This window comes from Opisthocomus hoazin, chromosome 2 (assembly GCF_030867145.1).
Source record: "Opisthocomus hoazin isolate bOpiHoa1 chromosome 2, bOpiHoa1.hap1, whole genome shotgun sequence".
Taxonomy (NCBI): domain Eukaryota; kingdom Metazoa; phylum Chordata; class Aves; order Opisthocomiformes; family Opisthocomidae; genus Opisthocomus; species Opisthocomus hoazin.
The window spans coordinates 65,930,083-65,947,898 of NC_134415.1; the positions used below are offsets into that span (position 1 = coordinate 65,930,083).

The window sequence follows — 17,816 nt, forward strand, 5'->3', positions numbered from 1 at the left end:
ATCCAGACCTAGAACCCTCCTAAGGGGTCTTCTGACCCTGGACAGCAGATTAGGGCAAGTTTAGGCGAACCTGAGAGGTAACAAGACTGTGAGCCAGCAGTGTGCCGTGGCTGCCAAAAAGGCCAATGGCATCCTGGGATGCATTAGGAGGAGTGTGGCCAGCAGGTCGAGGGAGGTTCTCTTTCCCCTCTACACTGCCCTAGTGAGGCCCCGTCTGGAGTACTCTGTCCAGTTCTGGGCTCCCCAGTTCAAGAAAGATGAGGAGCTACTGGAGAGAGTCCAACGGAGGGCTACGAGGATGATGAGGGGACTGGAGCATCTCTCCTACGAGGAGAGGCTGAGGGAGCTGGGCTTGTTCAGCCTGAAGAAGAGAAGGCTACGAGGGGACCTAATAAATGCTTATAAATATCTGCAGGGTGGGTGTCAGGAGGATGGGGCCAAACTCTTTTCAGCGGTGCCCAGCGACAGGACAAGGGGCAATGGGCACAAACTGAAGCACAACAAGTTCCGTCTGAACATGAGGAAGCACTTCTTCCCTCTGAGGGTGACGGAGCCCTGGAACAGGCTGCCCAGGGAGGTTGTGGAGTCTCCCTCTCTGGAGATATTCAAGACCCGCCTGGTAGGTGACCCTGCTTCGGCAGGGGGGTTGGACTAGATGACCCGCAGAGGTCCCTTCCAACCCCGAACATTCTGTGATTCTGTACGCTGACAGCTCTTCACAGAGCCATTTTCTGGGGAGCCGGGCGTCGCAGGCAGCCTAGGGCACGCACCGGGCTGTGAGAACGAGCCTCCGGCGGCACAGCCCTTTCCCGAGCGGCGCGGCCCGCCGCCCGAAGCGCCTTTGCCCCGCTGAGGAAAAGACGCAGCGCCCGGGGACGCGCGGGCGCACCGGCCGGGCCGGGGCCGCCGCGGCGGGCGCGCCGCCGCCCGCCCCCGCACGGCCGCCGCTGTCTCGTGCCCGTGAGGGGCGGCCGCTACCCGCCCGCGGGCGCCGCTGGCGCCGGGCCCGCCCTCACCTGCTCCCGGGCAGATCCCGCCGCCGGCGGGGGAGCGGGGACGTGGCGCTCTCACCTGCCCGGGGCCGCGGAGCCGCGGGGCGGAGCAGCCCTGCGCGGCGAGGAGGAGACATGGCGGAGGCCGCGGGCAGGAGCGGCGGCTGCCGGCGCCCGGCAGGTGAGGTTGCCGCCGGTTTGCGGGGGGAGCGGCGCGGCGCGGCTCGGCGGCCGCGGGGTCTGCGGGCGGGCCGCGAGGAGCGGGGCCCGGCGGCGGCCTCCGCTCGCAACAGGTGCGGGGCCGCCCCGCGGCTGCCAGTTCCCCGCCGTCACAGCCAGACCCCCGCGGGCACGAAGCCCCGCCGCCCTCAGCGGCGTCCGGCCGGCGGGGGTGAGGTCAGACCCGGCGGGGTCCCTGGGAGCCGCGCCGCGGCGGCGGGCAGCGCTGCCAGCAAGGCCCGGGGCCTGCGCCCGGCGGGCGGGCGGTCCGCGGGGACCGGGCTTCGCGCTGCGCCCGGAGAGCGTGCGAGCCATGGGCTGCTGCGAGCCCGTGAGGAGAGCGGGGAGGTGTCTTTGCATCCCCTCGGATGAGGGACGGACGCGGCGAGAGCGCTTAAAAACCCTTTCGTCGTGTCCTCGGGGCGAGGAGGGTGCAGGGAGGAGGTTTTTGGCTCACGCAGGCGGATCGGCCGCGGTACCGCCGCTGCGGGCGCGGATGCCGCTCGCTGCTGCGGGCAGCGCAGGGGCTGCCGTTCTGGCACGCTCACTGGGAGTGCTGCCCGCGGGGCTGCCCAGTCCGGCTCCGGCTTTCGGTCCCCCCCTGCTCTCCGCTTTTTCCTCTTCCCGCAGCGCGATTCCGCTCGCTCGCCGCTAGCCCTTCACTTCTATAACGCGCATCCAAGTTTACCCCCGAATCGCAGAGTGAGGTTTTTGTCCGAACAACATATGAATAGGCCATGTGGCTATTGGTTAATTGGCTGTGTTTCCACGGTATAATACTGTTAATACATATTTTACATAACATGGGCGTGCAGTCACAAGCAACAACTGTGGGCAGATCCATCCAAATGCTGTCTGTCTTCAGCAACGTTAGAAGTGTAGTGGTCTTGCTCACAAATCCTTTTTACAAATCGCTCCCAGCCATTGTTCTACAGTTCAGCTTCAGAACGGACGGGCATCTGTCATCCTACGTGTTTCAGATTTTGAGGCCGCATCAGCTTCACTTTCCACAAGGAGAGCAGTCCGTCCGTCTGTTTTTAAAGCCGTGTTTAACAAACTCCTTTTAAGTTCTCTGCCTTACATTGTTGATGTGATTTTTATTTTTTAAGCTGTATTATTAGTCTTTCTAATAGTTTACCAAAACTGGAGATGAGCTGCAAGGTGATAGGTGTTTTACATATGCATAGTGTTAATAGAATTTACATGCCTAGATTTATTCTGAGTTCGCTTTGCAGTTCCGTTTCATTTCACATTACTGTGGTGATCTTTTACTCATTAGGACATATTTGTAGACGGGAGGTGAATCTGCTTGCGTGAGTGTTGAGTATTTTGAGTTCAAATTGTTTTTGTCTGTCAAAGTGCATTCAAAACTTCCTCGTGTGTGAAATATCACAGTTAAGCTGCTTATGTGAAGCTCTTTGTTGTCTGTTGAGGTTCTTCTAGGCCTCGGAGTTACCCCAGGGGCTGCTTTCCAGGCGTTCACAAATAGGAGCGCCCTCGCAGCGCGTCCGGGAAAAGCAAAACAAGCCAGCTTAATAGCTCTGTGTTTGTTGTGGGTTTGGTGGTGGGTTTTTCCCCCCTCCTCCCCCTCCTGTGGCTAGATATACAGACTGTCAGAGCTGACCCTGGGGAGAACTGTCATGGCGCTGCAAGGGCTCTGCAGAGAGAAGTTGCCAGTGGATCCCTGGATTGCTGGGCAGCTGGTCTGCTGCTCTTGACTAGTTTTCTTCGGGTGAATGCCTTAATTACCAGGGTGAGGGCTTTTTACTCTGCCGTTCATAAGTGCACAGATGGCAAAATGAACGCAGTGCTGAGGGGGCACGCTAACTTACACCGGTCAGAATTTTTCAATCGTAGCTGCTTGAGCATCTTGCGGTGCTGACAAGCTTTCCAGCGATTCCCGGGACGGGAGGAGCCCTCTTGTGGGGAATACCAGCAGAGGAGCTTCTGAGGCACCGCGGTTTACGGCTGCCCACCCGTGAACATCCGTGGGTCGCTGCCTGTGAGCCTTGCCCCGGCCGGCTCTGGGCACCGGTGACAGTTTGCTTGGGCGCGGGGAGACCGGGGAGAGCAAGGCGCTTGCGTATTTCCAAAAAAACTTCAGAGTAACGATTCTGTGTAGCCTTCTACAGGGAGTTTAGTAGTGTTCTGTTCTGTTTGCAGCAAAGCAAGCCTGCACTTTCAGTGATCTGGTCAGCAGCGTGTTAAAGCCAAACGCCGAGGGACTGTTACTCTCTGTAGCAGCCCCTGGGACTTCTCGGCTGCCGCTGCTTTCTCCTGGTCCTTTCTCCCTCCGAGAGCAAGCCAAGCTGCAGCTTACCGCGTCACCAGTGTTTCTCGGGGGGAAGGCACAGCGGCGGGGGGGCGGCTCGCCGGAGGAGGGCGGTCCGGTCCCGCCGCTCCGCTGTGCTGGGCCGCCGTGCCCGCAGCCGTGCCCGCAGCCGGGGAGCGGGGCGTGGGGCAGGCGGATAGCGGGGGGGGGGGGGCTCGTTGGCCGGGCAGCACCTGCCTGCGGACGGTAACGGCGTTCAAAGCGTCTCTGGCGGTGGAGCGCTCGGATTGCCGCCCGCAAGGATTTAAAAGTTAGCCCTGCTGTGAATATTGCCTATCTTTTACGAATCTTTAATTTATAGATTAATTCTTTTATTGCCACCCCTCTCTGATTAAAACCTATTCAAACTTTGAAATTCCGTACCAGATCTGACGGTCACTTAGTTGGCCCTACACTAATAATTTCCTGAGTCACTACTGTAGCTCTAAATGCTTAGACTCCAGTTTATCAGTAGCTTGTAGAATGAAAATGATACAACTAAATTAAACTTACAAGTGTGGCCGAGAGGATGAAAATCCTCATAGAAGCCATCCCTCAGCGTTAGAAAGCTCATAAAATACTGTCTGTTGGTATCTTTCATTGGTCAAGTAATGTTTTCGCAAGGACTACACACAGCGGAAGAGTTTGAACAAGCCTTTTTATATGCATATTGTGTAACGTTGGGTCGGGCTGGCTTTCTCCAGCCACCTACTTCCAGCACTCCTAGGGTTAAAAAAAAAAACAGAAAACAAACAAACAAACAAACAAAAAACCCCAAAAAACAGGTGGGGCTGTGTGTGTGTGTAATCCCAACAAACACAAAACCGACCAAAAAAAACCTCACACCCCACAAAAAATAAGATCGAACAAAACCAAATAAAAACCACAACACCAACCACTGCCACAGAAAACCTCCAGTGCTCATGAGAAAATCAGGCCTGATAAACGATGCTGGAGTAGTTGGCTTATATTCTACTTCCTCTACAGGAAGAGAGCTTCTGCTAATCTAGCTAAAGCAGTATGCATCGTCATTTTACTTGGGCTTCCTTTTGAAAATGGATGTTCTTTTGTATGTGCTATTTCAAACTGCAGAAATTGCAAATTTACAGTAACCTGAGGTGCCTGCTACTTTATTTGTATGATGCCTGGTTTATTGCTATCACAGATAAACATGTTTAATGCTTTACAGATTAAAATTATTTGTGGTATTAAAGGTAATTAAATATGATCAGTGTGATAATTACCTCAATTATGTAAATACTGTATAATCTTGCAACATTGTGTTTTCTTTTCCACTTGAAAAAATGTAGGTAAGTCTAGACCCACAATACAAGCCACAGCATGCTGCTGGCGTTGTTGTGGTAACTGTCTTTGCACACCCACCTTTCCTCTAGGAAGGAGATCCCCTATATGTGACTTCTGTTAAACAGATGTAGTGGCCTCCTAGGAACTGTGTCAGGACAGACTACATGTGTATTACACATCTTTAAGGTGAAAAAGACTATGAAAAGATGGTGCATTTGTTAAACTGGTTCAGATTTAATTCTGCAGCTGTTCCTGAGTATTGATTATGCTGTCATGTCATACTTGTTTTCATTAGTACAAGTAGAAGGTACATTTTTACCCTTTGTGGATTTGAAGAAAAATCTTGAAAATATGTATCCGAAGAGATCTGTCAGAGTTCAAGGAAAACGACCCTAAGTTGTCTGTTAAGATGATGTATGGGGGGGGTAGGCTGCCTCACTGTTCAAATGGATGGAGTTAGCAACCCTGACTCCTCGTGACTTAGAGATTCTTTAGAGATGTAAGTAATGCATGATTTATGCTCCAGACTGATAATCACTGAGAGACTACATTATGGAGGGGAGAAGTAAAGTGCTGTTGTCTCCAAATATTTCTCGTGTCTGTGTCTGATACTCTAATTAGTGTTCTCCCTTAAAGTTAATGAAGTTAATGGAATCCAGAAGTCCAGACTTCTTGGTCACCTTCTAAGAAATGTATTGGGAAGCAAGATGTTAGGAGTGCACTGGTAATTAACACAGCATGAAGTAGTTCACAGGATTCCATCCATCGGATACTGTCAGTAATACAACCATGGAGAAAATTTTAATTTGGTCTTGGCATATTGCCTTTTCTTTCAAGTATGTTCATGTTTCTATGAAAGAGCTTAATGCCTTTTCTTTGAAGCATGTTCACATTGCTACCAAAAAAACAGTACATACACAAATGCTCTTGATTTTGAGTGCTTTAGAAGTGTTTGGTTCTCTTGACGTGTATACAAACTAGGTATTTGAAAAATAAGCTCTTTTTACAGACAGAAGCAGTAGCAGCACTGCCCACGCTGTTTGTTAATAAGGTAATTAGCATTGGTGACTTCTGTCTTCTACTGAATTCCTGTTTCCTACTGCCCTGTGAAGTCCCCATTCCTTGCTGCCTGTCCTTATTTAACTGAGCATTGGCTGAAGTTACATGATATGTTCTGGTATAGAGCCTGATCTAATATCATTCTGTTGTATATAAATAATAAAAAGTGTTGGCTAAGAATGATCTAATGCTTTTATTCATCATGGTATGTATTGTGCAATTGTTATAATTAGTCATGCGATACAAATCCATTTAATTAAAAATGTAACAAGACTTGTAAGTGTACATCTTGTATTTGATTGTTTTATTGGGAGGGGGGTGTGTGTGTGTGTGTGTGTGTTCAAAGTGTTTGTGGATGATGAGACTCTTGCCTCCACATTCATGTGTCTTTTACTCTGATGAGTGAGTTTGAGTCAGAACAAAGCAGGGCACCCAGCCATCTCCTTGATTTTCCTGTGCGTGGGGATACACACAGGTTCAGTTTTAATTGACAGAAGGGAAAATAGTTAACACTTACCTTCCGTCTAGCTGCTTCTGAGGAGCTCTTGACATCCCTTGGTCCAGTATGTGGCACTGCACATGTCAGAGAGACAGCTGAAACTGGGAAGAGGTCACCTCCAAGAGAAGCCTTCTGTGTGTGTGTCCTGGCGGAGCTGCCTCCTGCTCCAGGGTCTCGTAGGCAGCTTAGCTGCTGGCTCCGCTGCCTGCCTGTGATTCACCAGGGCTGGGGTGGGTAGGGATGAGGCATGGACTGGAGAAACAAGTCTCCCACATCATGTGAGACGATCGCCATGGCTGCTCTAGCACCTGCAGTTCTGCAGCTGAAGAATATGTTGTCTTACTGTTTTGGTCAAAGTAGTGTCTAGAATGCGCGTAGTCTGTGAAGGACAGATGATGGGACCCATAAACAGATGGGTGAGATAAAGGAGCCAAAGTAGTCAGGGTAGTAGATAGTAAGATAAAGACCTGGTGTTTGCTTTTCATTTCTAGACCTAGCTTATTTAAAACTCAATATCTCTTAGGCAGATATGGTTAAGAATTCTGAATTAAATTTATTGGAAAGGGAGATACCGTGGTATGAAACCTGGATAAAGACATATTTGTTCAAACTCCAGGAGAGAAAGGGCAAAAGAGATGAACCTGCCTTTCTAAGTTTGCTTTCTGAAGGATCTTAATAATCCACTGCTGCTCCCCTCTGTTTCCCCAGCACGTAGTTAAGTGGATGTTTGCTTTGAAAGGCTGAACAGTTCTGCTCTTTCTTCAGTTGAAGCACCTAATTCAATGGATGAATGAAGAATAAATTCATGAAACTACTGTGGTTTTATGGCCTTGACTTTTAGAAATGAGTCAGCTCATTGTTTATTTAAAGCTATTCAGAGTGCATCTATACTCTTGATAGCAGGATTCTTATTAGTCAAAAAGATGAAGTTTTCCCTTCTTATTCTCTAGCATTTTATATTCAATCTTACTGACCAATGCAAGGGACCTTTTCTCTTTCCAAGAAGGTGGAAAGAAGAAATGAATTATTATATCAGACGTTTATACACCAAATACTGAAGTTGTTTAAAAAAATTAATGTGCTGCTGTAAAAATTATCTGTCAGTCCTTTACTACCTTGTACATAAAAGTGAGGCCTTAGAGATATGTTTGAAGAGAGACTTAGAAACCTCTGTAAAGATGAAGTTATTGTCTGTCCGTTTTTGACAATAAGAGGCAGAAAGAAGAGAGAATACAAGAAGAAAGAATACAAGAGCAACACTGGAAAAAATTAGGTGTGCATGAGGTTTGAGACAGTGGTTGTCTTGGTGGATGCGAGTGATATTTCTGATGTAGTGGCTATTTTTGCTATTTCCAAGTTAACTCTTTTTTTTTTTTTTTTTAAAAAAAAAAGGTGGAGGGAAATCCCGTCTCTCTTTTTAAGGCTATTTTGCTCTGTCCTAGATTTACATGGCGTTGAAAAGAAGGTTTCTAGTTCTTTGATGCTAAGTAAATAGCTGTTTTCTCACAGGAGGGGAAAAAAGGCTCTACTTTGTCGGTTCTTTTGCCCCGATTTAAAACCTAGTGAAGCAGAAAATAAATGCAAAGAGATGAGTCACCTGAGGGAAATTACAGAGAGATGGACTTTGGAGTTTAGTTAGTGTCTGTATATTCCAGCATTGTGCTGCGAGGAGTAGGGAGTTGGACTTGATCCTTATGGGTCCCTTCCAGCTCGAGATGTTCTATGATCTAGCACTCTCTATATTACGTATTTTTAAATAAGTTCTTAAAAAAAGCTTTTGACATCGATGATTAATGTTGAAAATATCCATACAAAATATGATTGTGTGTTTTGATGGATCGGTACACTGAATTCTTTTGGTGTACTGTTTTTGAAGAACAGGATGGGAGCTTTTAATTGTACCTTGATTTTCTTGATCTTTCTTGCAAAGAAAGAAACATTTGGAGCCCAGTTCCCAGTGGGATATTGTTGTTTCATGCTGGGAAAACATGTCTATAAACACAAAATGCTGTATCTTTTCTTGATGCTACTATACGAGATGGATACCTACCTTGTCCTGAACCTCTTGGTATGAAGAAAATCATAAATAACAATGAAATATTGGTAATCTGGAAAGGAGCATATGTTAAAATAATATGTTGACTTGATCTGATTCTTGATAAAAAATGCACTTAAGCTGAGGGGAAGATTTCCTTCTATGTTAAAAGGCCTTGAATCCACACCCAAGAGCAGAGGTAGAACAGTGTTTATTTTGCTTTACAAATACTGTGTCCCAGACCTGTCTCAAGTTTGTGGGGGTTATTTTTGCTTGGTTGGTGACTTTTTTGGTACCCTATAAGAAAATGATCTTCAGCTGTTAGCAGTTTTGGATAAAACTGAAGAATAGGATAAGAAAAGGATTGTGGATAATGCTCTAAAATCACTAAAGCACATGCTTGACTTCTCTGTTCAGCTTGTGGTTTTCACAGTCCAAACTTGCTTCTATTTATTATTTCAATAGTTGCTTAGTAGCTCTTAAAATACTTTGTATGACCTTACTGTTATAAGAGAAAAGCATTTTATAAGCATCAATGAGTTCTTTCAGAAGAAGAAATCTTCTGAAGGTTGTATTACATTTTATAACTGGAGAAACTGAGTCTAGAGGTTATAACTTACCTCAGGCTTCAGAGAGCTTAAATGTCTGAAAGAGGAGCAGTGGTCAGGAGGCTCCCCCGGCTTCTGAAGCTTGCTTGATGTATCTGTGCCTCCAACTTTTTTTAATCCTTCTGGCTGGCAGTAGGGAAGAAGGGGTGCCTGAAGGCTGGAGATTAACTAGTGGTCTATTCAATGGATGCTTATATCTGGGTTTCATAATAATGGCAGACAGTAGATCTTAGTGTGCGTTAAGATTGAGAGCTTATTACTCCTGAAGGTGTTAAGGGGTTAGCGTTTTTTTGCTTGGTGGGAGGTTCCCCAGTCAAACCCTGACTTCTTGCTCTTTGGGTATGGTGTTCTTTTGAAACAGTATTTTAACTGCTTTATGGTGAAAAAATAGCAGGAGGAAGACATGAAATTTCTATAAAATGTAGCTTGATGAACGTACAATGGGTGTCTCGTGGAGTAGGAGGAAAAATCTGTATATTGTGATTCAGCAGTGTCTTATGAGTGCTTCTGTTTGCAAGGCTTTTCATAGGCAATTTGTCCATAAAATAATTTTGCCCCTTTTGCAATAGTATATGATCCTGCATTCAGTTGGCTTGATTTTCTTGTAATGTAACCTGACATGCCCAATGACACAAGATGGCTTTCCAGTTAGTGTTACATCAAGTGCGTTTTTTTCTTGAAAACGTAGAGTCCTAGTCATCACAGCCTGCCAACTCTTGTGAAAGATAAAAATTGTCTTGTCTTCACAAGGTTTTTCCTTTGTTAGCCAGCTTGTGTTAACTACTGCCTTTTGTCTTCCCTCCCACCCCAGAAAGAGCAAAAACGTTCAGTAAGTTCAGACTGGCAGAGTCCTTGACAAGGCAGTGGCTGTAGAACATGAACTTATCATGTGCAACTTGTTATAATCTAAATCACAGTAATGAGCTTCATGTAGTGTTTGGATAGTTTACAGGGACTGAAACAATTCTGTGAATGAAAGAAGATTGCAAATCTAGAGTTCAGCCATCGAAAATCATCAGATTACCTGTAGCAGACTGCACGTAGGTATCATGGTGACTGTTCTGGTGACTGGCTTCAACTTGCTTTTCATTTCATAGGTAGCTATATCAAGCCTTAATACCTGCTGTTAAAGCAGAAACATCAATTAGCACCTTGTTATAAATATTTACATTTCCCAGATCACAATATAATTATCCTAACAGTCTTTGTTCAAACTGCTGTTTAAGACTGTTGTATATCAGATAATGTATTGTGCAGGTAGTTATACCTATAGAATCCAGTGGGTGAAAGTGAGTGTGTTTAAGTGTAGTAGTTTACTGATAATGAGTTTGGAAGTGCTGTAAAAAGGAAACCCCAAAGTTGTCCAGTGCCTTCAAGATACACAGTTGTCCTCATTCCATCTCTTGAGAGAGTCTCACCCCATCAGTAAGAGCTCAGCTGTGATTGCATCGCTACACCATGTGAGTAATGGTTGGGGTTGGAATCACTAATAGAGGCTGTGTAAGCAAATGGTTATATATATATATATGTATATTTAAGAATTTAACAGCATTGCTACTAAAATTATCCACCACTTTGTTCCTTCAAGGGAATGTTGCTTTCATCCCAGTTTTCTTACGGAAGCTCCCGCATAGCTGAGACAAGGCTGAAATAAGCAAAGCTTTCCTTCTGGGGATACCTCAGGAATTTCTTTTTCTGCCTTCAGCCAGTGGGTGGAGGAAGGGGATTTGTCAGTACAGTCTGGTTTTATGCAGCATTGGTACCTTTCTATGCATGTTTAATAGTGTTACTAGAAAGTTGTGGGGTTTTTTTACCAAAAAACACAAATACCTAAAGTTATGTGGTATCTTCTATTGTAATAGGTGTCTTTTATTTGTAATAGGTTGCAAGTGGCTAGGGTGCCATTTTATTAGGCATTTGGAAAGATGTTGTGGGCTGGCATAGTTATTAAGCACAGAGGCCTTTGGAATAAAATCATGCTGCATAAGCTGAATGTGCTGTTGATCCTTTTCCTCTGTAGAATTCACCTCCGCATTAGTAAGTCAGCAGAAAGAAATATGCACCAACGCCTCAGTTGCCTGTGTGTCATAGCCTAAGTCCATCTTTACCAGCCCCTGAAGCATCAAACTTAGTCATTACTGTGTTTTGTACTCTGATCAAGTCACTCATGGGTGCAGGGGATCCTGCAAGGACCAAGGAAGGCATTCTCAATCTTGTAGCTGTTCTCTGTGACTCCTCAGATAACAGTGAAATGGAGATGCTGAAACAGTTATCATACCTGTAAACTTGAAAGGCCCTTTGGAAACCCCTCCAGTCAGGTGTATTTTTGTGTGTTAGATACTTCTTATATGTTTTAAAATGCCTATTTAAGTAGTTTAGCAATTAAAGGTGATTGATGAAACATAATGTTTAAAAGGGCAGGGATATTTTCTTAGTGACTTAAAACAGTGAAAGGGAGTGGAGTGATAATTAACTAAGCTGCCATGTAAGTGTTGTTTGCTGTTACTTTTGTTCTGTTGGCAAGTCTTGGGCATGTGTGAAAAGTATTCATGGTGCTAACTACCATCCTCTTTTTGTGGTTATGTGTGTACTGTTACGTAGTTTTTGTGGTAGGCATTAAGTGGATGGGATTTGAGGAATGGAGTTGTTTCACTTATAGGACGAAGTAGTAGCAAGTTGCTGAGCTAAATAACAGCTTGTATTAGAGCTTTTTTCTGACTTTTTTTTTTTTTTGTCCACGCCCTTTAGTATAAAGTGTCTTTCACTGTAGACAGATGTCATTGTGTATAGCTTCCGTGTACGCCCAGAGAGTCCAAAGTGTAGCCAAGTGGCACGATGAAGCCAGGAGGAAATACCCACTGCAGGTGGGCTGTGGGCTTGGTTCAGAACTGGTGGCCTCCTGCAGCGTACTTCTGTTTTGGTTGGGACGTTTTGTGCCTGTGCTGGAGAAGAATGGTCCAGCTGAGCCTTCAGGTGGTGCTGTGTTCTTCTCCCATCCACTGGGCTTCTGGCTGATGAGCCTGAGGTGTGTGAGAACAGAGGTGTCCTGCCAGATCAGCACCATCCAGGACTCCTCTGTAAAAAGCTTCCCAGGCCACTGTTAGGCATACCATGTTGACTGTCATAAACTCTGGCCCTTCTTCTTCAGTGTCATTACCCATGTCGTTGAGGTGATTGTATGCATCTGTATAATCTTGTATTTTCAATGTGAGCCACCTGCACCCTTATCAGCTAATGTATGTGCCATCTTGTGATTGTGTTACATCAAGTTGCTCTTAAAAAAAAAAATGAAGTTAGGAAAAATCCTGTAATTTTAACATTAAAGAGGTGTTCTAGCTTGCAGTTTTTCTTCAATAACATCTTGAAATGGTGAGCAGACATTGAATTAGAGAGGTGGAACTGGATGAAGATTAAGGTCTCACAGGTAAAACGTAGCATGTTGCATAGTGGCATTTGGAACTGTGAAGGATGGAACGTGCAGACTGCAAAACTTGTGAGCAAGTGCTCTGTTGTAGATGGCTAAAGAAAATCCAGAATGCCAGCACATGAAGGAAATCCAGCTAATCAAAATCACTCTGGCTGTTAGTATTTTGTTCATTTTGCAAAGTGAATGTTAATGGTTGGTGCTGTAAAGCTAATGGTATGGTACAGAATATTCACCTCAAAAGTCCTTTCATTGTTCTGTGTTGTCAGTACAAGCTAGAAATCCTGATTTTTGAGTTTTCACACATCAAAAAGAATGTTCCAACACCTGCCTCTAACTGTGGGTGTATGCATACCTAATGCAAAAGGTATGCATTAGGTGAAGGGGGGGATGACACCCAACACATGCATATATGGAAGAAGACTCATCCTCATTGTTTTACTTTAGGTTAGGCTAAAATTTCTAAACATGACTAAAGAGAGCAGCTGGCAAAATGCAGGTTCATGCCTGGAGCCTTCCAGGCTGCTTTTCACTCGGCGCTCATCTGCTTGTGCAAGCACAGCTCCATCCTCCCCGCCGCCCTGGGAGGAGGAAGGAGCAGCCTCTGCTGCCGAGGTGCTTCCAGCTCTCCGCAAGCGTGTGGCAGACAGCGTTCCCGAGGCCGGCTTGCTGCAGCTGAGATGACAACACTTCATAGACCCCCTTTGATTAGGATGTGTCAGTGTTGTCAGGGCAACTGTTAACAGCGGCGTATCATATTTTCTCCTCTTGTGTTGCGTGCTGAATATTTCAGTGTGCTGTAGCAAGGAACCCGGAGCTGTTGGCTGGGATCTGATTGAACAGGTCAAGACGGCGACAAGCAGCATCCAAATCAGTGTGCCTTTAATTAGGGCTTTTCTTGAAGGTGGGAAAGACTGCAAGCTTTTTGCTGCCAAGTGGATGTTGGTATTTGTCAGCTGTTTGCATACTGCTTATCCATAGGGGATCTATTACAAGTGCTCAAATGAACAGGCAGTGTTGCAGCTAGCTGCTAAGCAGGGGCTGCAGTTTCTTACTTTTTTTTAAGAAGCAAAAGGCAATAGCAACATGCCTGGTTCAACTACTGCCTTTCGACAAGAGAGATTGAAGAAGACAAGTGCCAGGCCAAATCTCCTGGGTTTATTCACCATTAACGAAGAGGATGAGCAGCAAAAGAACGGGAATTCCAAAAGACTGAAAGGTATGTCATGGTTCTGCAGCGTGATCAGGGCTGTATGTGGAATACACTGCACAGCAAGCACAATGTTTTATTAGCTCTTCCGTGTGCTATAGAGAGTCTGTAAGTGACTGGTGCAGTTTGGCAATGCATATTGGCACCCACAAATGCACTGTGCATGATAGGTGTCTGTCTCTAAATCCCCTGGACTGTTATGCAATCATCTGCTTTGGATATGAAGAAAAAAGTACTTTTTAATAATTAACCCGATTTTTCTTCTGATAGGGATAAGGGTCCTGCATCAGAAATATATCAGTGAATTTCTGTCCGTTTTATTTAATTTCTGTGCACGGTCTGGATAAATACTCTTAAAAAAAAAAAAGGTGACTGTAGGCTTGGAGAATAGAGAATGCAATACCAGTCTGTTACAGAAGACAGCTTTGCCAAAGACAATGTAAAATTAGCTATACTTCCGTTCCTGTGCATGAGGGGCCGTGTGCCTTTAGCGGAGAATAAGCATTGTTCAAACATGCTGACTTTAAGTCTGACAAAAAAAAAAAACCCTGAACAAACTGTAGCTGCAGAAGAAAAATACTGATGGTGCTTAACGCAGGTGAGTGGTGGTGGTAGAGGGATACCGGAGGCTTTTGATTTAGAACAGAGGTCTGTCAAGTCTGTGTGGCTGCTGTGTATCTTGTATCATGTAGTTAATATGTTCGACATGGATTCTAGTGTTTAAATTCTGTTGGTCTGGCAAGGATCCTGCACCTTACAATTACGACTGAAATTTAAAGTTTGATCATTAGAATTTTTATTCTTTTTTGTGATCAATTCCATTTATATGAGCACTTCTTTCTGTGGTCTTATATGGGGGGAAAAACTTGTACCGGATTTTTTTATTTACAAAACAAATGTTAGTTTATAGCCTCAAGACTGTTTCAAATTTCAGATGTTGCCACTCTACCATGTAATGGGAGAGGCTAGCAAGCATTTAAATAGCAAATTTATAGTCTGTGTATTTATGAGAGCTGAATCATTTACAAGTAGCTGCTTATTTTCCTTTTCTTGAAGCAAAAGGTAGCTGTTAGAAACAAATTCAGAGTTTTTTTGAGGTTGCAGCTTGTTCTTTTCTGTTCTGAAAAAAAAAAAATAAGAACTACCTGAGAGACTTGAGCATCGTGATGAAACATATATTGCTAGTCATTGTTAATGTGCCTAATGTGTTAGGGTCTTATGTACACAGTTACTTGCTCTTCTGTATATGTGATACTGCCCATATAAAATGGGAATACAAACTCTAGTGTGAGGTTGAGTTTTTAATGTCTTAAGAAGCATGTTACTTTATCACCCACTGGATGAATTCCAGAGTCAACAGTCCAAAAAGCTGAGAATCAATAATCTTCCTGGTTTTGTTCAATAGCACTGATAGTTTCCCAGGGTAAAAGTTCTTGTTGACTTGGCTAGTGTTTTCTACTTGCAGCAGTGATACAGATGTGCTTATCCTTTGCCTCTCTTGTTATAACTGAGGTTCCATTTTTGATTATTCCCTTTTTCTCTTATTGCTGTGAAATAAATGTAAGTAGACAGTAGTGCACAGGAGCACAGGCAGCAAAATAACAAGTGTATGCGGTTTTAATATAAAAATTTGGTGGCTTACTTTGAATGCTCCTAGTGAGAAATAGCATGGGAGGCTGTACAAAACATTTTAGAAGTATAGTCATGTGTTTTACTAAAAACTTAAAATGACTTATAGTGTATCTAGAATACCATTTGCATGCTGGTGTGTGTAATTATTTATCCTTCTGTACCTTTGAATGTGTTTACAGTGGTTAGGTGGGTTAGAGCTGGAATGCCTGGTCATGGGGAGTGCATGTATTCAGGGTTGTGTTCTCCCTTCTCTAGCTGGTAGCAAGCAAGGTTACTCCAGCGCAGCTCTGAGCAGAAAGAGATGTGTGATGCACCCATGTGGGGCTTTCTTGAGTCTTCAGAATCTGTTACTCTGTTGCTACTTTACAGTGTTTGCTTCCTTTTAGTTCTTTACCTGTCCTGGTTGCTCAGCAAGCATCTCCAGCTGCTGAGATTTTTCATTTTTCTTTTTTCTCCCCCACCCCCCCCGCACATACGAAATCAGTGACATTTTCATTGGGAGTGGGCTATATGTTGTCTTCATCTGCAGTTTCTGTAATCATGCTGGACCTGTCTTTGTACAGCAGTTCAAAACCCAAGAGGTCATTCATGGATCTGATACTCCAGAGTAATAAAGCAGATTGTTCCTCCATTAAAGATATTTTAATATAATTTTTAAAAGAATGGTCATTTGGGTAGTTGAGGTCTTCCCAGAATACTAAGGCTTGATTAGAGTTTGTTGGAGAATTGTTTTTTGTCATCTGGGAAAAAATATTTATGTGGATCATAAAGTGGCTAACATTTGTGAGATTTTCTGTAAATGTATTTTGGTATCAGCCGTTTCTTTTCTTGTCTTTGGTTGTCTGTGCTGTAATCTGAGAAGTCTGGTAGGCGATGAGTTTGTTCCTCCAGTGTAATAATGAACTGAAAATATTTGTCAAAGATTTTTAAATTTTTTTTTTAGTCTGGCAGTGGTCTTTGTAGCCACCTGCTCCTGATAGTTCCTTTCCTTTGATATGAATTGTATTCACTGCTTTTTCACCAAATATTTAAACTTCCTTTCCTCCTTTCCACCCTTCCCCCCGCCCCCCCCCTCCTCCCCCCCCCAGTCTTCCTCCCTAACAGTTAAAGATGTTGTAGGAGGATGGAAAGAGGCAGCAATTGACTTCTGAGTTCTGAATAGTGTTGCTACTTGCCTCTGTATATCAATTGGCTAACTGGTACTTAGAAAGGTAAGAGAATTTTTTTGTTCAGTCCGTGCCTGAGAATTTTCTACAAGCCTGAATGTGAGTTTCATGTGAGCCTGTGTCTGTTAAGACATTTTTAATACTCTGTTAGATTTGACAGGGTTGTTGGCTGAAATTGTTGGTCACAGTTGGGTAGGTGTGTGCGGGGGTAGGGGTAGTCCTATGGTATTTTTTAGTAGGGAACTAATCATTCTTCTGCTAAATATGTTCCTTGGAAGTCTTGAAAGTTGTTGATTGTTTTCACAGATAATGCTCATATCGGGAAATGAGTCTCATCTCACAGGCGTTCATATGGGTTTGTCCCTTGTTTTGGGTTTGGTGTTTTTCCATTTCTTCTAACAGATTTGACAGTTTCCTCTACCTTGGGGAGGTCATGGTGTTGGGTTTTGGTTTTCAGGGGTTTTTCTTGATTTTTTTTGCTTTCATTTGTCATTTTACCAAAACACTAAGTTCAACCAAGCAAGCTTGTTGATGTAAGGTGCTTGAAATTAAGGTAGTGAGCTGAGTGCGTAATTGACTGGACATCTACAAAATAGCAATTTAGGAAACGCAAATTTAGTGTCTCAACCTGATTCTTTAAAGAGGTGTTATTATCATTGAATGTTGATGGAGGTAAAATGCCTTGTTTGTAAACTAAGCGCAATGAGAATTGGCACAGGTATTCAAGCTGGGTGGTACTTACACAGATTTGTGACTATCCAGACTTTCAGGTAATAAATCCTGCTTAGTGTTTGTTGGTTGAAGTCTGAACATGAATTGAGGATAACCTTCCTACTTGGATCAGCATCTACCTAAACGCAATCTTGCAGGCATATCTGTCTGTGTTCTGTTAAGCAGCCTTAGAAACCAGTTCACAGCATAGTAGTAGGCTAGTGTTTCCAGAGGAACATTTTTGACAGCTTAACACTGGCACTTGCATTTTCAATTGTTAGAGGTGCACTGCTGAATGCAGTATTGGCATTTAGAGCAAGCACACTTTTCACTCGGTGTTATTTATTTCACAGAGTGTTTCCTGAAAGATCTGAATACGTGAGATCTGGAAAAGTGAGGCTTTTGCAGCCATCCTGAGTTTCCATATAAAGTGATGTGCTGTTTTAATCTGTTTCCTTTTCAGAACTTAGGACAGTCATGCATGAAATGTGCCATGTGTTTTATTTAGGCTACATATTTACATCCCAAGTGTGCTACTGTGGCAAGGACTGTTGTAAACTCTTTGGGATGAGGCCTGTATTTTTGTTATGCATCTGTATAGCACCCACCATTGCAGGGTCTTGAGGTCCAGCTGTTACGTCGTAG

The 17,816-nt window shown here is 44.2% G+C and overlaps 1 protein-coding gene across 11 annotated transcripts in view; it reads left to right on the forward strand.

Annotated features, from left to right (window-relative positions):
• The first annotated feature begins 998 nt into the window (after positions 1-998).
• The window catches only part of MAP7 (microtubule associated protein 7), a 122,834-nt gene continuing 106,016 nt past the window's right edge, over positions 999-17,816 (forward strand). For 5 of the 11 annotated variants that reach the window (XM_075413964.1, XM_075413966.1, XM_075413967.1 and 2 more), the window contains exon 1: positions 13,119-13,671. In XM_075413964.1, coding sequence (XP_075270079.1) covers positions 13,539-13,671 — 133 coding nt within the window. In that variant the 5' untranslated portion in view covers positions 13,119-13,538. Of the gene's footprint in view, positions 1,174-13,118; positions 13,672-14,229; positions 14,261-17,816 lie in introns of those variants that run through there. The other 6 variants (XM_075413968.1, XM_009931945.2, XM_075413975.1 and 3 more) reach the window with 3 other exon arrangements.